Here is a 23,847-nt window from a genome sequence, read left to right on the forward strand (position 1 = left end):
ATCGAGTACGGGGCGGTGACGCTCGAAGTCTCTTCGTTGGTTTTCTCTTCCCGTGCAGTGCCATACCCCGCAGCAGCGACAATTGACCGTCCCCGGATGCAGACATGACCGTGATGGCCGCTGATTGGGTTCCGACTACATGGACCGCAATTTCGCGTTCAGCAGAATGCCACTATCCGGCTAGGCTCGGCGTGGCAGCATTCCCGCTTACGCTTGGCGCAATGAACCATGCCGCCTCTGCTGTTGGTTGGCTGCCTACGGTCGGGAGAGAACAGGACTCGGCACGAGTCCTGCAAAGGAGACAACCGGAATGCCGCCAGGTTGCTATGGCCTACCCAGCGCTTGCCTACCGATGCGGCCTAATAACTGCAGGCTTTCTCCCAGCGCAGCCAATGTCGGAGCGCTCGGACCAGACAAGGGACGCAGATACGCCGTTCGCAAGATGCAATCAAGATAGGAAACGAACTGGGCCGACAAAGAGCCTGAGCGTGCTGTAGCCAGATGCAAGACACAGAGCAACTGCCCAACTACATACCACCTCTGCGGCTGTCCCACAAGCCGAACGACCCATGCTCCAAGGACGTGTTTCCCTACCGGTTCGGCATGCCAAGCATGCTTGCACTCATTCCAGTCATGCCATTTTCTGTAGCGGTGCTGCGTGATGACTGTTGGCTGACGGCCAGTTGGGAGGTGACGGGGAACATCTGTGTCAAGAAACGAGCTATCAGACGTCAAGCGCAGTTCTACCTGAGCCGCCTACCAATAGCAGTGCCATGTCATGCCAAACCAGGCGTCATACCGAATCTCCAAGCTGAGTTCTCCGCATACAATCTTCAACGTAGACGAGTTTACGCCCGCGCCAGACAAGGTGAGCACCACACGAAAACGGTGCAGTGGCCATGCTCTGTCCCGTCCTAGCTCGTTTAGCATCTTTGCCTTCACCACATCTTGAGGCGCAACAAGGTGGCATTGTACTGGCCAACACCTGCTGCACAGCCTCTTGCCTGGATACTATCGCCAATCGCCAGCCGCCGACCTGCCGCATCGGATTTTGCTCACCTGATCGGATCCTACACCCAATGTGGGAGCTACAATGTGGAGACGTTCATGCGCATTCGGGTGTTCCAATGAACGCCAAGGATGCGGAGGGCTTCCCCGCTCCTAGTTCAGGTATGTGATTGGCACGTCCTGGTGACGCATGCAAGGCGGATCCAGCGTCCAAGGGACACCTAAGCGAGGCCTGGCCCTGGGAACACCAGTACAAGCGAATGCAGAACAAGAAGAGTAGACCTCTCGATCTCTCAGAGGCGCTGAATCACGGGCAAAGACACAGGTAAGTGGGCAAAATATACAATTGAACTTCTGCGACGCACCTACGTCACGAAAGTCCCGACGCACCGCGTCTCGTCAACACTCCTAGAGCACATCTGCCGTACTGGTAAAGCACCCTGGTAAAGCACCCTGGGCAAGACCGGATATGAGCCCGCTATGGAAGCCCGACATCACTGGAGACCTACTGATTGTTGTACATCTTGTCCTTGATTTTGCGAAACAACTTCCCAAAATCTTCCTAACTAAGCGCAATCTCTGCTAGCGCAGCATAAGCGCTGACACACTATTGGAAATCGCACCACGTTCGGTAGAAGAGGGGTAACCCAAACCCCTCGAACACGCCTTCCTTCGGACCGAGCTGGAGCTGGATCGCCGCTCACCCTTGGCCAGCAGTTCGCCATAGCATCCTCGTCAAGCCGCCCGGCGAGCGCTGGCAATCGGCGCGAGGTTCCGTGCCAGGATGAGGACTGGGAACGCGCAGGCCTGTGAAAAGCAGGTTGGAAGAGTTGCGACAGACATGTCCACCATGGGCCACCACTTCGTCACACTGAAATCGGTTCGATAATGTAGTCCTTTCGATATGACCTCGCTCCATGACCTGTGTCGCAATCCTCAGCCGTCGGATGGAGTGGATTGACCACGCCGCTGCATCTCGTCTCGGTGATGCACGTTACTGCTCGATTGTCGGTGATTGTCGGGGATTGTCGGTTGCTCGGGCATTCCGAAGGGAGGAATGTGTCCCGACAGATTGGGTCACTAGAGAAAGGGAGGCAAGGGAGGCAAGTGGTCTTTATAACAGCAGGACAGGTCCAACAAAATGGGCAGCGCATGGCGCTAATTCGAGATCAGCTGGTGCTAACCCCACCCAACGGGCCAATGGGTGTTCGGCCTGTGCCGGCCAAGCAGTCGAGCTGTGTAGGTCGTAGCTGCTTTGGGCCTCGTGCCAGTGCGCGGACCGCCTTTTGATTGTCTGTCACCCAATAGACATTGGATTTTGCTCATGCTGCGCCTGTATGTCATGTCGACTTTTTCCAGCTTTCGTGTTTACCATGCTCAAGTTGATTGACTGCCACTGTCAGGGCCGTCACACTCGAAGTCGTCTGGAGCGGTCTATCTGAATCTAATGACCTTGGCGGAGGTTAGACTTGGGAGACGACAGCTGTCTCTGTAGTCTCTGTAGTCTGTGTAGTCTGTAGTCTCCTCGTAGTTGTGACCGAGCCACCATGAGCAAAAACGCAAAGCCCTTCAAGATGAGTGTACAGCACCGTGCCCGACCTGTGCTTCTCACTGCTTCGCACCATCTCAGCGTCGGGGTCGTCTCTACCTGCCATTCCAGGAACAGCGGGCCTTCCGGGAAGTCAGTGTCTACCGTGGCAGCTAGAAGCGACCTGTGTCGCGAAGAGCCTGAGGGTTGAATCCGCCCACTCGGCCAGACAAGCTGAACGGGAGCCGACAGTCGCAAGAGTTTGACAGAGGATTTTTCTGGTGTAAGCTAGTTCCGTCCTTACGACATACCCAGCGTTCGAGGGCAGCCGAAATGCATCTGGCCGTACTCGTACGCAGTCCCGGAGTAGCTCGGGGTCACTGTACGCCGAATCCCCCGTGCTGCTGTTCTGGTTCGTACTTCCCCGTATCTCTGGGCAAAGCACACTCGTTTTGCACCGTTTCCTGATGATGCTACCGAAAGCTACTCCGATATGCCAGGCTCCGTACCTCGAGGTCCAGTAACCAGAAGTCACCAGCGCAATACAGTACAGTACCCAACCTGCCATTTATGGGTTGATCATGTTGCGAAGCTACCGATTTCTCAATTAGGAAGTGCTTCTTGGCAGCCGGTCTAACCATGTTGCGTCAAATTCGATGCTGGCGTAGCTATGGTCCCGTACGGACGTACCGTAGACGACCTGCCGTATTACGGTATGCAGAAGAAACGGCATTGACATGCTGGCTGCCAGCGAACGTCTGAAAACGGACGTGGCCCATGCCAGAGTACCAAATGCTTCCAGTGCTGGGGGCGGTAGAAGTGCGCTTTCGTGGTCGTGCTGGTCATCTACGCTTGTGAAGTCCTTTGCTACGGCCTACTCCAGATTGGATACTTGGTCAACATGTGAGATGTCATCGGTGCCTGCTTGCCACGCGTAGCGACCGCCATACTGCTCATACGGCCCATACGACTGGCTATCCTTGTCGAGCAAGAAGTCCGACGGTCTGCAGAGTTGGAGGACTGGGGGTAGGTTATGCTGCACGGCTGGCACAAGTTCTGATCCCATGGCTGGACTTCGCCGACGACTCGCATTCCACCGCTCCCAATGTGTATGGGCCTCTCGTAGCTGCCGAAGTGCTTCTGTGGCTCTTTGCTTTGGGCTAGTCCGGTCCCATTCACGACAGGCAGCCGAAACGCATCTGATTGTTCTCCCAGGTTCTCAAATAATAGTATGTGCTCCTTGTACCCGAAAGCCCCAATGTAGCTCTTCTGGTTCGTACCTACCAGTATCGTACATCAGGCCTTTGCATCTGTTTCTGACCATGCTACCTGAAGCGACTTCCGGTCCTATTGGGTTCGTACCTCAAGGTACAGTCGTCAAAAGAGACCGGTGCAGTACTGACGGTGTGACTTACGTGCAGTTCATCTTGCGAAGCTAGACTCTCGATCAGGAAATGCCTTTTCGTAGTCGGTCGAAAGTTATCTCTCCAGCTCTGCGTCGTTAAGCGGCGGTAGGGCAGATGTCGACCTCAGGACGCAGAGCTGCTGGAGGCGCCGCCGGTCCAGATGAGCAAAGCCAGCGGACAGCAGCGCCGATATTGTTGTGTTCCGTTGTTGGCCGTGGCGCACTTGCTGGCTCACACGAGGCACTCTGGGGGTCCTCCAATTCCCATCGAGTAGTATGCAGAATGGTACTGGGAGGCCCAACTACCATTCTGGTCCCCCCGATCGTATTATTCAATTGTACCATTATCGACGTGGTATGCCGATTCCGAATGAAGCCAGAATCATCCAGTGACATACAGTACTGTATTTTTGCTGCGTAAGCTCGAAAAGTCTCACGGGCTGTTTTCGCTCCTGAGTTTTGTTGGCCTGATTCTAATGCAGAATCGGAACCGTCCTCAAGTGGCACTCAGAGACAGGAATGGACGCCGGACGGACAGCTTGTGATGCAGCTCATGTTCTGGTGCGCAGGACAGAGCCTGATGTTCCCACCGCTCTGCTTGTACCGTTCTGGCAAAGGTCGGTCGCCTCGGAGCTTGAATCATTCAGCAGCGTATTCTCTATCGCCGCATCCGTCGAGAGCTCGAAGACCCTCGCGCGCTGTTTCCGGTTCTGGCTTCATAGTTGCCTGCAGACCTGTTGGCCCTACCGTCGGAGTGCAGTGTCGGAAGAGCAGCAATGGCGCACTAGCGCACTAGCGCACTAGCGGGCCAGGTCTAGAACCCACCGTTCTTAGCGTAGAGCCGGTTCGCGAGCCTGCGTCATTTGTGAACCAACTGCCCAATCCTCCTGAACTGCGCAACTTCTCCTCAAGACGCGTCGAAGAGAAGCTGGCCCGGGATCCCTCTCGCCAACATGGGCTCGAAACCGGATCAGCAGCTGCATTGGCGACGTTCGCCCAACTCGAGCTCATCATGCCATCCCCATTTGACACCCGCAAGCCAAGCATGACTACAGTATATCTACCGTTACGCGGGACGCTATTGAAGCTCCATGGACACCAGGAATATGTTCCAAGAGAGTCCAGCAAGTTACCCGAACCGTATTAGTAGCTAGGCCTCCGTCATGGTCCATACCAAGGCGCAGAAAGACAAGGTTCGCAAGAGCGGCTTGTCGCTGCAGAACAAGACAAGACCTCGGGCGGTTCTGCGATGTCTTCAGCGCGCTTGCGTACTGGAACCCGACGCACGAGCGGATGGAGACGGCGATGCACGTCCCACGCGGGCAGCGCGTGCCGGACCTCAACAGGATTGTCCGTCCCCATGTCCCGGTTACCGTTCCGTCGAGTGTATTCAGCTCTGTTACTAACAGCCGCAGTTTCGAGGATCAGCCGCGTGCCATGCGAGACCGAGCCACGGCCGAGCGACGCGATCGAGCGGCCAAGTCGAAGGCATCCGTCTCGAGGCCCAGGCGGACGCCAGCGACGACGCGAATGCCGTTGCTGGCATAGACAGCGATGCGGATGCCGAGTACGAAACCGACCCCGACGTCATTCCCGACGATGACGGCGGGACTGTCATTCTCAACAGTCCCACGAGGCAGATGGGTCCGAGACAGCTGCCTCCACCCAAACACCCCAAGGTGAGTACAGCTTCTCGGCTAGTGACCGCGTGACGCTAATCATAAAACAGTCGCCCGAGCTCCCCGACAAACAGTGGCGCAACCCGCCCGCACCGAGCCCAGCTCCACGACAAACACTGCACCAGCCGCGGCGACGAATGCAGGTGCTTGGCCAGCACCCACAAGATACGCCGACCACGGCGCGATGGATGCGTCGCTGCAGAGAGCTGTCCGTTGGAATAGCCGGGTGACGGCCAGAAGACCCTTGGCGCCGATCATGTCGACTCAACCACGGCAGTTCCCTCCCAGAATGGCGGGAAGCGGTGTAAAGCTGCCACAGGCAGGCCGTCCAAGAGGGTCTGTGCAGAATGCGGCGAGGCGCACGCCAGACTACTACAAGGACGACAGGCGCAAGCTGCAGCGGGAGACCTTGGCAAAGAAGATGGTGGGCATGCTGGAGGACCTTCGGACGAGTCTCAGCGGTATGCCGTTTGGGTGAAGACGTGGCACATGTTGATACGGAAGGTATCACAAGCGGCATCTCTGTCTATGCTTGTATTGAAGTACAGAAAGCGAACTAATTAACTTCGAGTCTGTAGATACCGAGGACAGCTACCTGGAGGAATCCGTGGGAATGAAGTTTTTACTATCCATCCTAGCGATGTTCTCCAAGTCATCTCGATTTGAATAGGAAATGGCTGTACGTCGCACACTAATTCTTCACACCAGAATCCTCGTGGAGACTAGGACCAGGGAGTCACGGGAGCAGAAGGAGTAGCATTTAGCGTTTAGAGCGTTTGCCAATGAATTGAACCTGAAAATATGCTGCAAGATAACCAGTCAAAGCTGCCGCTTGTGATATCTTCGTACTTATACCTATCGCAAGCATATCATGTTGACTGCGTTCAAATCCTCGCGCATTTGCCGTTTATAAGGCAAGTCACGACCCATCTTTCCAACCCCGCTGTTTCTCGCCGGGAGCCTTCTCTTATTTGGCACCACCGACCCAAGAGGGAGCCGAGGGCGCTCCATCAAAACAGCCCTTTCGAAATCGCATATCCTAATCTGTCCAGTCTCTTGGTTTATTAGTATATTAGGCGACCGTAGATCCTTGTGTGCAACCCCACAAGTGTGCAGGGCATGGATTGCGTGGGTTAATTGACGGCTTAGATCGCCATCGTCGCCTGTAGTGCGCACCGAGTCCAAGCTAGCACCACCCCAAGACAGAAACATCATGTATTGAACTCGGACGCGGAAGTCGTAGTAGTAAGTGCGTGATATTGTACGTAGGTCGATTGCCCCGAGAAAGATCGGCGTGACTCTACCCTGCAATGGCTGCAGGGCTTGGTAGACCTTTGCTTCGTGTTCGAGATCCTCGATAAATGCCGGCACCGTGCCCTTGCCAATAAAGGTGTACCCATATGCAAGAAGAGTCACCTTGAAGAGGACCCCACGAGCACCTCCCTTGTCGAGGCTCTCGATCCCGTCGTCAAGAGTGCGCTTGAGTTGGTCGCGGAGCAGTGTCACAAATCTGGCATGGCTAATGCGGTGGTGGAGACCATCCCCATCGTGTCGATGAGCAGCAACATTGGGGCAATTTTCATCAAGCCGCGTCTTCGTCTGTAGCGTCAAACCGCGCAGACATTCCTCTGTACAGTATCCATCGTTTTGCTGGCGACTGCGGTAGGCGTCGTGACCGTCTTTCCGCGTGTGATTGGGCAAGGCCCGCTGCGCCGCTTGAATCCGTCCGCTGCGCCTCGGCTCAAGTGGCGTGGGTGTCTCCTGCATTCGCCTCGTGTTCTCATCGTCGGATGACTCCGGCGAATGCGCTGGCACACCAATCCTCGTCATATTCCCGGGCGGTTTCCTTGGTTTCCTCTTCCGCGACATACATGGCGATCGGTCAACATCGCTGTATGGGTCAGGCTCATAGGCGGGCGAGCTCGATGGTGCCTTCCGCTGTTCGACTGGTATCGTCTTGAGTATGGTCTCGACATCTTCTGACCAGGTCTTTAGACTGGACATGACCGCTTCACGCTCGTCCTGGCGATGATACCGTCTACCTTGGGAGTAGTCCAGCGCTAGCAGACTGAAAGCAAGCATCTGGCTGACCGCCGTACAATAACGCGCATCACGCGGGTGCGCGACCACCTCTGCCCGCGGTTCGGCGAGATGGTACTGTAGGGTCGTAGGGTCGGACCAGTCCACTTTCAAAAAGACAATTGCCTCTCCTGTGGTGACCAGGCCGTACTCCAGTCCACCTTCAATCATGTAGTGGAACGTCTGTGTTATGGCAGCCGCGACGAGCCGTTCCGAATGGTATTGGAACAGAGCCTCGGGGTCCGCTGCGGTTGGGATCGTAGCCCGATTCACGACCTCTTTGTATATATCCATCGAGCGAAGCCCTACGCGGAGATGCTGGGGAGTGATCTTGTGAGGCGCCTTGTACTCGTTGATGTACAGCATTGTGCGCTGTGTCGAAGTCTCGCCCTCCCTGCCTGTAAATGCAGATTTGATCGGGCCGGAGTCGAAGGCGTTCGAATCGAGGTTGGTCGGGGGTGCGTGGTCGTTGTGAGGTGGCAAGGCGGTCAACGACCTCTTCGGAGATGTCGCTAATAGCATTCGGGTGGTTCTCAAACACGATACCATCCCCCAGAGCAAAAGCCGCCCTGACCTCGTCGACAGATACAAGATGCTCGACAATCGATCGTACGGGATCCTCCACACTGATGTGCTGAAAGTATTCGAGATCTTTTTCGTTGGCAATCCGTTTTCGTGCTATCCTTTCTCCAAGCCCGTGCAAAAACGCCAGACTCTCGAAAGCTCTAGTTTCGGTCGGGCATAGTGAATAAAGGTCGCCGAACACCGTCCTTTGCTGGTCGATGAAGTCTGACCAAGGGATGAGGCGCGTCGGGCAATATTTGTTTTGGGGGTTCGTGGTCGGACCCTTCGATGTAAGACTTTTATCTGGCTCGACCTGGAATTTTGCGTAGACAAACTCGTGGCAGGCTTCGAGATATTCGGAGAGGGTCGTTAGGCGGTTAACCTTTTCTGCTTCTTCGGCGCGTTGTCGCTCCAGCTGGCGTTGCTGCTCTGCTTCTTCGGCGCGTTGGTCTGCTTCTTCGGCGCGTTGTTGCTCCAGTTGGCGTTGCTGCTCTGCTTCTTTGGCGCGTTGGTCTGCTTCTTCGGCGCGACGCTCTAGCTCTTTCAAACGTTTCAATAATGCGTCATTTTCCATATTGGTATTCATTCATCCATAGACTTCCTTGGTCACCATGGTTGAACAGCGATAGTATGTAAAAGGGACGGTGTTGGATCATTCGCTGATACAGTTGAAGGTTAAGTGGCCCACTTTATGTTGTTTCCGGGGAGATGATGCCCTACCATTTCGATGAGCGAAATGTTGTGAAGTTAGCTGGCTGGCAGCAGGGCTGATTGAGGAGCTAGACCCGTTGTTCTTACCGACAAACGGAAAGGTGGAGACTCACGAAGTCAGGGACCGCTCGGACGAGGATACTGGTAATGCGAGTGGTCAGACCAGCGAATGGTTGTGATATCCAGAAGATAAATAGTTCTGGGCATCCACTCGGCATCGCAATCTCGGAATAGCGTTGCATTCAACCCCTGCACGGATCAATCTACTACACTCCACGTCTTCAAATCCGTGGACCTCACTTCCACTCCATAAACTCCGTTCGTGTAATTGATTGAGTTGATCGGGCCATGTTATCAGTGCTCAAGAGAACACTTTCGTGTCTTAAGAATGATCAATCCAATTCTGTCAATGCTCTCATAATAGATGTATCGGCATCCTTGTTATTGGTCAATGCTCACTTTGCATCTTCCTGATTCCACCTAAAAAATGTTCTAGGGAGCGCCATAACGCACGAGCTAAGAACACTTATGTGGGGTGTTGAGGTTTAACACCCCACCATAAACATAAATAAGCTAGTGCACGCGCGAACCAACTAAGCACCGAAAATCCCGCCTCCACAATCCCTACTGACTGACTCATCAGCTTCAGCAGCGAGATCCAACCCATTATCTAATGTACCACCGTAATTCGGGTTCCTTCTCGGGCACCGAAGCCAGCCCGGAGCCGCTCACTTGCTCGACCTCTAGATTGGCCCGAACTGATGACAACTTCTCTCGTTACTCGGGCTCTCCTATTCAAGAACATGCGATTAGAGCCCGGAGTCAACACGTATAAGAATACCTAAACTAATCTGTACGTTTACTGATTCCACTTCAAAGACTCTTCGCCTTCACATTTCTCACCATGGCCTTGCCTTCTCCAGCAGACGCACCGGCCAAGTCATTGTCATTTACCTCATGGAATGACGATAAACTTACAACTATCGTCCTTCTCCACGGAGGCTTTACGTGTCGTCTCGAATTTGCGCTCGTCCTTCCGTACTTCTCTGACTTCCACGTCCTTCTCCCCGACCTCCCGTTGCATTCCGCGTCCCGTTGCATTAAACCGGCCACTACCGACAACTCAGCCTGGCATGTCGCACAGCTTATTCAATCGCACGCCCACGGCGGGAAAGCGCATGTCGTTGGTGTCTCCATGGGCGGCTACATAGGCCAATGCCTCGCATTGGACCAGCCTGACCTTGTACTCTCGCTGTTTGTCACAGGTGCTGCTCCACTAGTTGGGAAGCTTATTCATGGCGCAATGGACAAGAGTAACCTATTATACTATGAGGCTTATGCTCTGCACTCGACAGCGGTGTCGCGCTTTGGGAGCGAGGGTATTTGTACCCGCTCATCTCGAAATCCGTGAAGTTGGATGGTGTATCGCTCTTTTCGTTTGCCGACGCAGGCGGTGCGCCCTAATCTGTAAGCGAGTAAGGGCTTACACTTCTAGAAGTATGCGGTATCGACAAAGCTGGAGGATGTGGAATTGCCGTCCCTGAAGCTCTGCGGATCATGGAACCCGGTCCGATGATGTGCCTCCTCTTGATCTTGTCAAGCCAGGATTGGGTAATGGTTTTGGCAGTATTTTCTGAGCTGCCAGGGGAAGAAGCGTAAGTCAGAAATAGATCGAAAGATGGTAACCAAGGTCCACAAATGCAAGTACATGTGGAATGGCAGAAACTGCCCTTTTGGTCCCGATCGACGAGAGCAACTTTTGCTTCCAAGTTAAAAGAGCTTAAAGCCAGTCAAAAGCCAGAGGGGGTATATTATATGCTTCACCAATAATGGAGTATTATGATGTATTGAATACACATATATATCTAGGTTGTTCAGCATTCTATCTATATGTTTGTGAACTTCGAAGGCTATATAAACTGCTACGCAGAGGAGCCTATCAATTACACCATGGCAAACCAAACCACTCCAATAGACCTTCCTTACTATCCTTTGACGATCCAATCTAGCGGAACTAATGATAATATCATAATTGGGCTCTTGGTAGGTCTTCTCGTTGGAGTTGGTACCTTAGCTCTATTAACTGGCGCAATTCTGGCGTCTGTTCTTCTGAAGAAGGCCAAGCGTCCAGATGATACGAACACACGTGATGGGCAAGATCCGCTTCCTAAAAACAATGTTGAAGAGGCGGAGCGTTCCATCGATCCATATCACCCAAAGCCACCAAATGTACCACACGTAGTTTATTACCCGCCGCCCGGAACGCACCCAGCGCATCGGGATTACAATGCAGCCGACATTCAAAGCGGACCCGGTGGAGCGCCTCGAGCCTTAACTCCTGTTCAGCGGGAAGCACCAAATGCTCTTAGTCGGCCTACGCCACCACCTCATATAGAAGCGTGGCATTATGGACCGAATGGCAGTGGTTAAGGATTGCTGTCTTGTTCAGTATTGGACCAGAATACCTTTGGGAGGGAATTCCTACCGCTTACTGGAAGAAAGGGAAAATGCACTTAGACAAGGATACCTCAACATCATCGTGCGACATTACGCTGCCATCAATGTGATGTGTTGGGTGTGAGGATGGTCGAGCCGATGGGGGTGCAGATGCGTCGGCACTCTCGCGTATCGAATTCGACTTTTCGGATGCAGGAGTCGACTCTGCATGAGTCTCTGGGCTTTCGTTATCTGTGCCCATTGTGCGGTTGTCAATATGACTAATGTTTGCGATCGTGGGTGTTATCAAGAGTGACAGAAGGTTTGACGGGAATGGTCGCGCCAACCCCGCATAGGACAGGTCGGTATACTTGACAGGCAGCGGTTAACGCCTAAATTTGGTTAAGTTTAGTAGGTTGGTTACTCAGGCCATGATCAGCCATGCGCTCAACTAGAGAAAACAACCGAATGCACAAAATGGACGGCCTCTGATTGACAAGCTGTCAAGGGATGACACACCAAGAAAATATGACGATCCAGACGAATGACTCTCGTTCCAACATTGTGTTGATCGCCACATGATGTTCCATGACACAGGATCACCTGAATCTGTGTATCCTAGATCTTACACAGTTGGGCTTCCCCTTGGTACCCCCGCCGCCTTGACCACTACCTGCAAATTTTCTTACAGGTCACCATAGAAAATGGGGTGTGCCTAAACTCAACACCAAAACTGATATCTATACAAGAATGGACGAGAGGGTTCTATGTTGCAAGGCAGGAGCTGGAGGCGCAGAGGCGTCACTTGTCGGAGGGGACCACGGCGACCTGCGCGACACCAATCTGCTGTGAACGGCGGAAGAAACGGGTTAAGGGGGTGGCTGTTCTTGTCAGCCATAGAAGAATGTGGCTGTGCTACGTGAGACTAGGCTTCTAGTTCAATTACGGACAGAGCTCCAAACTGCGACACGTGCTTTGGCTAACCTCTGTCCGACGGAACTGAGCAGTCGGGAACCGCGCCGACAACTCAGTGTAGCCCCCTCCTGACAGCATGATTGCAATCCAATAAGGCATAGCAGCAAGCACAACAGGTGCGAACCAAGCTGAAGACACGTTCCAAAGCACCAGACCTGTACACTCAATTCGGCAGCCCCCTTTACAATCACTATGGGCCAAACTCAGTTGCAGATGGCTATCAGCCCAGTTGGGACTGAGAGGGGAAGAGAAGCCATGAATGTATAATCAACTCATATTAGTAGTGAAGACGTCCCTGGGGTTCGCATTACGAGGCCTCTATTAAAGCGTGTTCATATGAAGCCTACTACGAATCTCAGGAACTCTCCATTCTATCAGTCTAGCCAAGTGTACATGCACCGTTCGCCCATGATTCTAAGTCTCCTCCCAGCCCGTTAGTCGGTGTTTGTCATCCCCTGAAGTAAAGACAGGCTTGGGACTCTTATGATGGCTTCGGTCGTGGGGGAGGCTTGGGCACACCAGTTGTGTCATATGCACCTCGCTTCACCCTAGCCATGTCGTGATTTGTCCGAGTGGCCTCGTGCTTTAAAGTAAAACAGTAGTTAGCAAGAAATACTAGAATAATATATACCAGAGACTTTATGGCGTACCTTCGTTATATGCCTCGCAGAAACTGGGATCCCGTGGGTTGGGGATGACGAAGGCAAGAAGGCAATGCTGTGGCAAGTAATGGTCTTTTTGTGGACGGAGGGTGGTAGGCTACTTTCAGTGTTACTACTAACATGATTGTAACATAGACAATATTGATCCTTAAATAGGAGACAGGAGATAGGAATATATACCAGGCATTGAAGTCTTCGAAAGTAGGCTTTTTGGCGACGCTCGTGGGAGTCTGATGAGAAGATTATAAGTCGACGAATAAGTGCACTGGCATTGGTATTTATACGGCAAGGAGCACCGCTAAGCCATTCGAGTTAGGGGGTAAGCTTTTCCCTGCAAAGGCCGAGAAACGGGGACTCCGAGACGCGTGTTGAAAAACGGGGAATAGCATGTAAGTAGCTGAAGCCGGCCATTCAAATATACAGGGGACAGGAACTGGGATTGTCCTCCAGGTAAGGGTCAGGATAGACTTGTTGATCTCGTCAAAATCCTACAACATGACGCTCTGGGTCCTACACCGGGCCCATGAGAGACGTTTGGTCATGAAGCTCTACGAATCCAGTCTGCCGCCTGGATTTCTCAGCTTGTTCACCAAGGCGGGATGGATCGTTCCTCAGTAATAACCTGGCGCGGACCCAGTGTAACTGTCTAATATATAAAGAAAATAAGTATTGGCCGATCTGTACAAATGCGTGCCCGTCAAGTTGACACAGCCTTTAAAATATGAAGAATAGACAAGGCCGATGATAGTTGGGTGTTTGAGCGGGCGGCTACCGGGTCGTTCGCATCGCTAGATCTATGAGGCAGTGCGAGGTACTCATTGTCCCTTGTTCCCAGTGGTAGCTAGAGGTTGTGGTAACTTAGGATCTGGTAAAGGAAGTTCAGTGTCTCCCGCGACCCCCTGTTTCTTTCACGTCCACCGTAACGGTGGGTAGAACCTGGTTGCTGATACAGCCAACGTTCCACATGTCATCAGCTCCTCGATAGGCGGCCTTTACGAGAAGCGTGATCGCGGGTGTAACCAGTATCATGAGGCTGTTGGTCCAACGCATCCAGGCGTATGGCGTCCACTGCTCGCAAGGCTAAGTGGTATGTGACTTGACCGTCAGGGACAACTCAAGCAGCCGCACAGACCAGCGATGATGCTCAAGCGCCGCCCGTAGACTTGCGATTTTTTTGGAATATTTAGCGTCACGGTACCAGTATGTGCCGCCACTCAGGTTAACAGGCTAGTTGCTAAAGAAAGGGAAAGTGATGAGTCACCCTGGTAAAGACTGGTCACAGAGGCCGGCTTCTTCCCCGTCGTTCTTGATCCTACATGGATAGCCTCCGTACTCATCTCGCTTCCCCTCCTTGGGGGCACCGCTGTTGTGCTCCTGGGCAGCCCATCTACCCCTTAATTGGACCACCAGAGCACTCCAATTACGAACGGATCCTCGTATTGCTCGACGAAGCAATAGTACTGTACGGGCAGCGATTAGAATCATACCACTGTGGCACCTGGCTCGTTTCCCTTGCTCTATTACATAAGAGCCCGGTTCGGGTGACTTGTTACCAGGTGTCGTGGTCCTTGTAAAATAATGTTTTAGCCCGTCCACTTGGGCTGTCCCATAATCTCGTTGTCTCAGCTGGAAAAGTTGGAAAGTGAATGGTTGCAGTGTAGAAAATACGGGCAGCAGGTCGCGTACGCCATCAGACGGGTCGCAGAAGAGGAAGCACGGCTCGGAACACGGATTGGCGAACGTCCTACTATGTTCATTTCATTGACAGGCGATAATCCTCGAGGAGAGTGATGTATGGGCCCTGGATCGTGACGGCAGCATCTTTAGAGGGATCACGATGGTTAAAGAAGTCATGGTTTGTGAGGGGAGCCGCTTGAAGCAAGTAACCCTACGATACTGGTAGAAGCCTCGAGCATAGGTCACATCAAGGGCTTCGTCATAGCCAGGGGTATCCACAGGTATCTAGAGGACTGGATAGGTTTAAATTACAATTGGATGCTCATGCAGGCCAAGAGTTGCCATCATTTCGTAAGTTTTTTTGTTATTGGTAAGAGTGCGGAATAAAAGGGGTGAACTTCCAATACAACCTGATTGGAGAGGTTTAGCAGCCTGCTCTAGGGCGAAGATGGGCGGTGATGCTGAACTTCTGCCGACCTCTGTTGTGAACTCGCCAATGAAGCTAAAACATCAATAGGCAGCGTAAGAGGAGCCAACTCCAAGAAGCAAATCTTGCTTACTGATGACCGCGATTCTGCCAGTGGCAATGGCAGCGAGATTCACCGGATGCAAGTTTCTTTCGGCCCTAGACAGAACGGTTGCCTCTTCTGCCGGAAAATGTCTTTCACGGGTGCGCCCATAGCCAAGGCAAGTTTTACAATCGCCTCCGAGGTACCGCCACCAGGGTCTGCAGCGAGTTCCCTTCCCGCTGCCAAGGCTTTTGAAGCCCTGGCTCCCTCGCCCCTGAGGGCACAAGAGAGTATTTGGCAAGTCAACCTTGAGTGAAGGCGGCCGCGGAGCGTCGGAAGGTGCGGGCCAGCATTGCTCATCGTTCTCAACATGACACGGATAATCACCCAAGCCAGCCCACTGAAGTTCTCCCCAATACCACCGACCGTGCCCAGACGGCCTTGGAGATGCGACGAGCTTGTCCAGATTCCCTGAGAGAGCACGATCAACCCTTCCTCGAACTGCCGGCCAGACCTTGGTTGCAATACTATGCAGGGGGTATGGCAGTTCCGAGCACGAAATGCAAGACCAGGAAGACAGACGAGTCGCCTACATTCAGCAACCGCAACGACGGGGAGTACCTGGGCTGGGTAATTACCTCTGCGGACCATTCGGTTCTTCCACAGCATGTCGTTCATCATCAAGTACCGATTGCCAACGGCGCAGCTGGTCGACGGCCTGTTCGACAAGCTCAAGAGCGCGACCAAGGGCTACGCGACACTCGACTACGAGGACGCCTGGTATGCGATCGAGCCTGGTCAAGCTGCAGCTGCTCCCCAACAAGGAGCCCGTCGACACCATCACGCGCATCGCGCACACGTCGCAGGCCGAGCGGGTGGAGCTGCAGTGGGTCAACAAGTTCAAGGAGCATATGCAACGCCAGGTGTTCGAGGTCATCATCCAGGCCGCTGTGGGCAAGAAGATCGTGACGTGCGAGACCTTGAACATTCTTATCCTTCACATAGCGTCTATTAGTCGAAGTTTTGTACAAGTATGTACATGTAGCTCGATCCAGCTCAGTGGGTGTGAATGGTCCAAGTCCGAGGCATCCTGGAGAAGCCCTCGTCGGTGATAAGATACATTCCACAGTGATGATGATGTTATACAGTTGTGTGCCTCCTCCTCTGCATGTCTCTCTCTTCACCCAGCCTTTGTTCGAAAATTCAAGGTTCGGGCCGTACTCAGGCGGGTACCTTTGTTCGTAGCTGGAGGCCATGCCATGACTTGATCTGGTCTCGAGGGCGGCATTGACCATGCGCTGCTGTTTCAACATGTTTGAGACTCGGAACGTTTCTGAGGTTATCTCAATGACATGGATCCACATCCGCCCGATACATCCATGACTTGGAGTGCGATCGGGGCAAACTCGGCCGTCAGCTTGTCCCAGATGGACGACTCGGCTTCGTCTAGGCTGTCGGGTTTCTCGAGCGCATTCAGTGCCGAGGGCGAGGCACGCGTGGCGGCCGCACTTGCGTCGGGCGAAGTGGAATACAGCCGTGCATGTATCAGCGAGGATTGACGGAAGGCTGTAGGGACCTGTCCTCGATGTTAGTATACAAATCGCACCTCAAGACTTATCGGGTTCATTCACAGTTGACGTGAGTTCATAATACAATATGGCAACACATACCTCTACTTCCGCTTGGAAAGGCTCACGGATAGGCTCACATTGGTCGTTAGATCTAATCGTAATGCGGGTTCTCTACACCCTACAAACGCCTAACGCTTTATTCCAACGACCGTGACACACGGGAGGAAAATATATCCACGCTGTCTGCCTGCTGCGCCCATGGGCAAGGTCCTGACTTGCGGCATCCTTGTTAAGCCCAGCTCAGCCTTGCTGTCATTGTACAGGTAGCCGTTCATGCCAGAGGAGGATCTGACCCATGACCTTAGGTAGGTAGGTAGCCGAGGAAGGGAGGATGCTACGGGGGTACGGAGTATGGGTATGTTGTATTCAGTAGAGTTTGGTGGACTTGTCTGACATTCAAGAGGTCGAGTTACCCTACGGAATTAAAAACCGAAGATGGATGGTGGGTATCGAAGAGGACACGTTCAAGGGATGCTTCAATGCATAGCCAAAATAATTGAAGAAATATTTGGGTGATCCGTAGACTAGATGTAATGGGGTGTTTGACTGCTGAGATGAAGAAATGTTATGCCGTTTTGGGCTGCTCTAGGCAGCAGCTGGCTGACGGGCGGGAACGTTTGTTGACAGTAGCCAAGCTGGAGAGAACAGGGTTCAGGAGGGTTGATGCGCGCGATGTCAGGAAGAGTAGTGATTTTCAGGGTGCACTTTCGGACAATAATTTACAAAGCCAATAACCTGAGAAAGAGAGAGACGGTCGATGTACCCGAACTGCTCGGCCTTTTTTGCCCGGCGGCATGCCAGGCCCCAAGTCCTGCTGTGCCACCATGTGACTAAGAAGTAAAGGGCCATACCACCTTGGGCTGCCTTGTCTCGGTCGTTCTAGAAAGCCTGAGCCCAATAGGCGTGCCCCCGTTTTTCCCTTTTAGCCTTTGCAGTCACCTGTTCGTGGAATTTGGCGTGAGACGTGTTCGTAGACCTAGTTATCGGGCGTAATTAATCTGGAACTCCCACCGAGAAAGTCAAGAGTGGTCGAAGCATTTGTCCTTCTCGAATGCGAAAATGAGGCTCTGCTTCGAGTTCCATCATCACGAGAAGGGCATAGACCTTTCCGCGCCCCTTTGTGCCCGTGACATCATAGTAGTTCACATGGTCTCTATTCGTAGGAACTGGCAGGAGGGCCTGGGCCTCTGGTCGAAGGAACGCTGGGCAGATACGACTCATAAGCGCCCAAAATAACAAAGTGGAAAATCCCTGTGCCCTACAATGGAAAATATGCGGCTCTGCTGCCTTTTCCACGGTCAGAGGACTCTGCTGGACGACTATAAGACTGTATCATGCCGTTCCCTTTGAAAGGTCTTCATCTCGCGGAACACAGAACGTTCAGATTCAGAAAATACGCACAAAATCATCGCCAGTTTAAGATCGCTCAGTAGAAACTCATATACATACATAGCCTCGGCAAGATGCCTGTAAGTAATCCTCAGTGTTTTAGATAACCCCCACATTGGACGGAAGGAGCTATGTGGTTAACATTCTCGGGATGGACAGTCGCAAAAATACTACGGGAGAAGGGAGACCTCACGGATGAGCTGTCCCCCCCGTGCAAACCGCAACTTTAGCCCCGACCGAGTCTATCAAGAAAACAGAAGAGCATCGTGGCGGCCGACGCAGGGAGCCAGAGTGCCACGGAGACTACCGCAGTCACCGCCATTCGCACAAGACCCCGGATGACGGGGGTTTCCTTCGTTCATTGGCTTGGGGGTAACCAAGGGTGCAATAACCTCGGCCGCCTATATTGGTATTCAAAAAGTCGTCGACATCATCTTTGACCAGCGCCGACGTTGATGGGGGCTCGGATAAAGGGCACAGGGGGAAGGGAGAGAGGCGCGGACATAGGCTGAAGCAAGGGAGCTTGGCATTTACACACCACGCTATCCATTTCGTTCCACTTTGTTTTGTTCGTTCTGTTCTATTTCATTTTTGGGTAGTGTCACGGGCTATGGCTTGGGTGAAGGCCTTGGCGTCCCTCGAACCATCACGAAGCTATTTCTACACGACCACAATCACAGCCCGAAACGGGTCCCTTTTCCTTTCTTTCTTTAGGTTTAGAATACTCGTATGTAGTGGGATCAAATCCGTTGAATCAACCGCTTGAACCATTACACTGCGCGGGGACCTGCTAGTCTGTTCGTAACTTATACGTAGATAGCTATATATCGACAGTTCTGGTTCGCATGACTATAGAGCCTGGAATTCTCATCATCGCGCTTGGCGTGAGTACCACTCTCAGAGCACATCCGCTCTGATGTCCCCACGTCATCCCCTTCGTTGTGTATCCGTGCTTCCCAATATAATTTGTGAGGAGCTGGTTGTTAGCTTGCATTGCCGTGGCTGTCCTAAATATGCTGTCTATATGTCAATTTCGTCTGGAAAGATGCTTTAAACGATTAAAATAAAGTTCAGATGCGTGCGCGGTGGTGGCGTGGCCTGCTGATGGTCAGGCCTGCCGTGGCTGGCGCGGACACTGCGCACCGTATCGCTGCGATGGAAGCATGGCGGCATGGATGGAAGAATAGAGATTACAGGTGGAGAGCAATGCGGACGAAGGTAGTGGAATATGCAACTCACTGAGAGATCCTCGACCCCACAACTGGCCAAGTGCAGTGCTGTAATGAAGCAGCAAAGCATGGATGCCAGCTCAACACGATTGGTCGGCTGGGCTGTCAGGCACGGAATTGGAATTCCCAGTTGAGAAGTACTGATCCATCACTTACACTTATGGACAGAGGCGAAGTTCTGGACGAAGTGCCTTAGCCTATATTAACTATTTTTAAGTAACTTAGAGGAACGTTCAATTCATCCCAATTTCATCTTCAAACAGCTATGTATTCACCCATTATGGCTTTCTCGCATGCCAAACGTGCCTTTAGAAGTAATTAGTATATCTTGCTTGCCATCAAAGAGAGGCTGTCTGCTACATATTGGGCACTGTATTACTCACATGGTGCATGAAAACCTTTTCGAATGAGTGCAGATCTCGAGTCGCACTCTGTTCTCAAACAGTACCAAATCTTCCAATCTCCAATTGCCGTAACGCATCAATGGCGCTCTTGACATAGACGAAATCGCTGGTTGCATCTCTAAATTGAACCACCGTCCAATATCCTGTTGGTCCTCGCTCTCAGGCCAAGGGTGAAATGGGATCTCTTGTTGTTGATGCTCCACCTCTACAAACCCAAGCTCCTCGAGAGTGGAGGCAAGGTCCTCCCTAGGCCATAGAGGCTTCCCGTGTGTGTCAAAAGCTTCATACAGCTGGTCCGTCCAGCGATAGATCTCTGCATCCTGTGGCAAGCTGCCATCTTTGCTGAATGGACGAAAATCGATCTCAATATGTTCGAAAACTCCCAAGCCGGGCTTCAGGTGGCTTTGTTACAGAATCAGCCTTTTATTTCGTAGATCTGACAAAATACGTGGTAACTGACTTGAAAACGGTTTGGTAGAGGGTCGTCCAGTTCGCAACGCATCCTCCCAGAAGCTGCATATGGATCAAGTCCATGGAACCCTTTTCAAGGTCCCAATTGGGGTCGGTGATATCCTGTCCTTGAAAACTGACGCCCGGGGGGATTCTATGCTTTTATTAGCATCCTCAAAGCTCTCAAAATCTGCTGTTATCATACAGTTTGGGCTGCATTCTTAAACATGTATCCAATCCGATGACCTTTGCAGATGGATAGAGTCTATATGTATCAGTCAGTCAAGAATGCCCATTCCAAGTGAGTGCTATGATCAGTACTCGGCCATTTCGTTACACCAAATTCCTGTACCACAGCCGAGATCGAGAACTCTCAGCACTGCGTTGTTCTCTATAGGTCGTGCATGCAAGCCGCGGACAGAACCCATCGCCTGGCGGATTTGGACGAAGAAGCTGTGGAAACGATCCAGCCTATCTTGCTCCCCCTCGTCGATCGGAAATAGGTAATTCCCTTTTGTACTATAGGCTCGACCATTCTCTGTGGAGTACTCTATATAATCCCGAGCTCCCTGGGGAGGATCCCTAATCTCCAGGTTAGTACTGTTCGACAAGCACTGACGTGGTATGACAAGTCAAAACAAATTAGGGACTTTGTAAAGGCAGAGGACCATTACATACACCAGGTTGTTAGCCATTTGTAGTACTCGAATAAGTCCAGTACTAACAGCACATGTTCGATGTACAATCCACAGTTTGTTGACTTGAACAAAGAACGTGGATGCTTCTAGGGGTGTAGAGCAAAGGTAAGAATATATAGATAGGATCACGTCTTCATCCATCTCCCTTTACGCTAGCTTACATGTAGTAATTGTCATATGCAATATTTATGCAAATACTCCATGGGCCTCTCAGAGTCGCCCAGGCTCCAGTGAATGGGCACCTATACCCCTATGAGCATCTATTCAATATATCGTACACGACCCTGACACCTTGCTCGTGAAGGAATATGTCACCTTACAGGTCCCTCCCCAATATCCTTTTTTAATAGGGCTAGTTGCTCTGAGTAGATGCTCCGAGAAGATGCTAATGGGACCGGATGTAGATCACGACGGGTGCGCCAAAATGGCGTGGTTGAACCGGGAATGCAATTTGACTGGTACCCTGCATAAAGTTGGACGCACAACCCGGCTGGTAACTTGGCAGGCATATCACACGGCATGATACAAGGATTTGGCTTGATAGTTGGAGAGCTTTAGCGAGGTTACGATAGCGCCACGTCCTCGCTTCAGGGAAGCCTGTTAGCCTGTTCGTAACAGTAGCAACGCCTGCTCATCTGGCTCGCATCAAGACACCGAAGACCGTATCTACGACTAGTCACAATCTGCTCTTACGCCATAACCGAAACAGGGTAGCCAATATGTACATAACAAGGCGGTTCTACGCATATACGGTACAAATTTCCACTACCGCGTACGGTACGGTTATATCCCTGGCACAACCTAGTCATGTACCCTAATGATAGAAGGTACCTACCTCGGTGGACTCACCCGTCTGGAATTGACTTTATTCTTATGCCACCTGAAGATCAACAATACGTCCAGGGTAATTAGTGCCAGGGCCCCGACCCCAGCTCCGACCCCAATGCCGACCTTGCTGCTGGAGATATTGCTCATCTCGTGGCTGTAATACTAGTTTCAGGGATGATGTAGTTCGTTGCTGGCGGCACGGGGTCTTTCTCGCCCGGTACGTACTTTCTGCTGGCTACCTCATCGGCCACTCTCGGAGAACGTCACTGCAGCAAGCGGGTGTATGTTGGCTGAGGGAGGGCCGAATTGGCGCGACCCTAACACCGCCGCATGGTTATTAGGTGTATGTTATGTCGAAAATGGCTAGCTTGATCCCGGCTCGATGTGACACTGCCCCTTCAAGGTTGAATGAAATTACGCGAAGGGATACTAATCGATAACCAGTAGAGTCTATTAATCCAGCTGCCTTTGGTAAAGTCGGCTATCCTGGGGCCTCAGGCAGACCAACGCACGCCACTTCGTGTATGCAAACCCTTCATTCACGGAGCAACCGTTCCTGGAGGTTGGGATCAAGGATCGACTCGAGGTCTCTGTCCGCGGCGGGATAATAGGCATGATACCTTTACTGCCTAGCTGTTCAAGCTCGAGTGATAGACTATGATAGGAGAACTCGAAGCAGGAGGAATGATAATCTGCCTTTTAGTTGATGGGCTCGATCGTTTTTCTGCGGCAAGGCCATGATGGGTAAGCCGTGTGCTTCGTTAGTAGTGTCGATGGTGATGTTTTTGGCGCTGCACATCGTCATGGAGGGCTTGTGGTTGCGAAAAGTGAAGAAAAGGAGGAAAGTCTGATCCTGTCTAATAAAGGATGTACGTGTTATAGTTGTGCCGGGGCAGATCGATCATCGAGTGCTGTCGAGGACTGCGGAAATTCACATCCGACTTAGAGGCAGTTTCCTGTTGGTCGACTTGAAAGCCTGTTTCTGATTTCAAGTTTCAACCATCTTCTTTCTCTCATGGAGGCCTCCCTCGATATCTAGTGTCGTGCAATGGATGAGATGCCATGACTAGGTACCGTATTGTCAGCCTCTAATCTAAATCGGTACAGTTGCGGCTGACAGATCAGTGCCGTTCATCTCCTATGTGGTCGAAATGCAAGGTGAGATAGGGCGCATCTGAGGCTGCCTATCTATCATGCACGCCTGGACCATCCGAAGAGGAGGCTACTATGTTGAATACGAGTTGGCTCGTAGGATTCGGCAGTGTTTGTGAGGCCGTGATCGTACACGGCCGACTCCCAACGCTGTCACACGAAGCCATGGCGTTCTGGCAGTGCGTAGGTAGCATTCCTCTTCCACGCTACTACTACAACAAGACTTAGAAAGTATTGCCGTGCTCAATGACATGCAGGAAGCCGAGATTATCTCTTCCCTGACGAGGAGTCTCGCTTCGTGGGATTGTCGGTCCAAGAAGCCAAGACGAACATATTTGATGCGGGAAGCAACAGACTAGACGCGATTTGACTCATGATAAGACGTAGGCCCGATAAGAAGCATTACAAAAGTCTACTTCTTAGACAGGATTTTCCGTCACTGGCTGTACGGTCTTTCGCATTACGCATAATTTGGGACACCGATTTCTTCAATCGCAGCAGTCGGTAGCCGGGAACGCCAGGTCGTTTGCCATTTTAGCCTTGTTGCCTTCGCCCGACGGCAGCGCCAGCACCCTATAGCCTTCGGTGTATTAGCATCGGTGCCCTGTTGGAGTGCTGTGGGTCAATCCATTTGCCCCGTCATCATGTCTTAGGCCTACGTTAAAACAACTGCAGGGACTGCGGTTGCCTGCACAATAGGCTGCTGTCCATCTATATAAGGCTATAGTACTACTCTCGATACTGTTTTCCCATCGTCCTTACTTCATTTTAGCAGCCACAAATGGCAGTCAATTCCAGGCAATTGGAAGTGACTCATGTGCCCCCGACTTGAC

General features: G+C 52.1%; 5 protein-coding genes across 5 annotated transcripts; 1 reads left to right on the forward strand and 4 right to left on the reverse strand.

Annotated features, from left to right (window-relative positions):
• Positions 1 to 7,202: 7,202 nt before the first annotated feature.
• On the reverse strand, positions 7,203 to 8,837 carry PG998_014751 (uncharacterized protein; the record flags this gene model as incomplete). The annotated part of the gene is made up of 3 exons (XM_066881567.1): positions 7,203 to 7,219; positions 7,243 to 8,195; positions 8,239 to 8,837. 3 exons carry the CDS (start codon positions 8,835 to 8,837, stop codon positions 7,203 to 7,205), a joined length of 1,569 nt encoding a protein of 522 aa, XP_066723412.1.
• A 1,041-nt stretch (positions 8,838 to 9,878) lies between these two features.
• Positions 9,879 to 10,385, forward strand: PG998_014752 (uncharacterized protein; the record flags this gene model as incomplete). The annotated part of the gene is made up of 1 exon (XM_066881568.1): positions 9,879 to 10,385. The coding sequence occupies one exon, from the start codon at positions 9,879 to 9,881 to the stop codon at positions 10,383 to 10,385; it is 507 nt and encodes a 168-aa protein (XP_066723413.1).
• A 5,579-nt stretch (positions 10,386 to 15,964) lies between these two features.
• PG998_014753 (uncharacterized protein) lies at positions 15,965 to 16,546 on the reverse strand (the record flags this gene model as incomplete). Its single annotated transcript, XM_066881569.1, has 1 exon — positions 15,965 to 16,546. One exon carries the CDS (start codon positions 16,544 to 16,546, stop codon positions 15,965 to 15,967), a length of 582 nt encoding a protein of 193 aa, XP_066723414.1.
• A 26-nt stretch (positions 16,547 to 16,572) lies between these two features.
• On the reverse strand, positions 16,573 to 17,139 carry PG998_014754 (uncharacterized protein; the record flags this gene model as incomplete). The annotated part of the gene is made up of 2 exons (XM_066881570.1): positions 16,573 to 16,809; positions 17,080 to 17,139. 2 exons carry the CDS (start codon positions 17,137 to 17,139, stop codon positions 16,573 to 16,575), a joined length of 297 nt encoding a protein of 98 aa, XP_066723415.1.
• Positions 17,140 to 19,658: 2,519 nt separating this feature from the next.
• On the reverse strand, positions 19,659 to 20,935 carry PG998_014755 (LaeA-like protein; the record flags this gene model as incomplete). The annotated part of the gene is made up of 4 exons (XM_066881571.1): positions 19,659 to 19,788; positions 19,866 to 20,288; positions 20,347 to 20,490; positions 20,658 to 20,935. Coding segments are annotated over 4 exons (873 nt in total), but the record flags the coding sequence as incomplete, so codon positions are not given.
• Between the last annotated feature and the right edge of the window lie 2,912 nt (positions 20,936 to 23,847).

Source organism: Apiospora kogelbergensis (genome assembly GCF_038363985.1).
Source record: "Apiospora kogelbergensis strain CBS 113332 chromosome Unknown utg000013l_segment0_segment0, whole genome shotgun sequence".
Taxonomy (NCBI): Eukaryota; Fungi; Ascomycota; class Sordariomycetes; order Amphisphaeriales; family Apiosporaceae; genus Apiospora; species Apiospora kogelbergensis.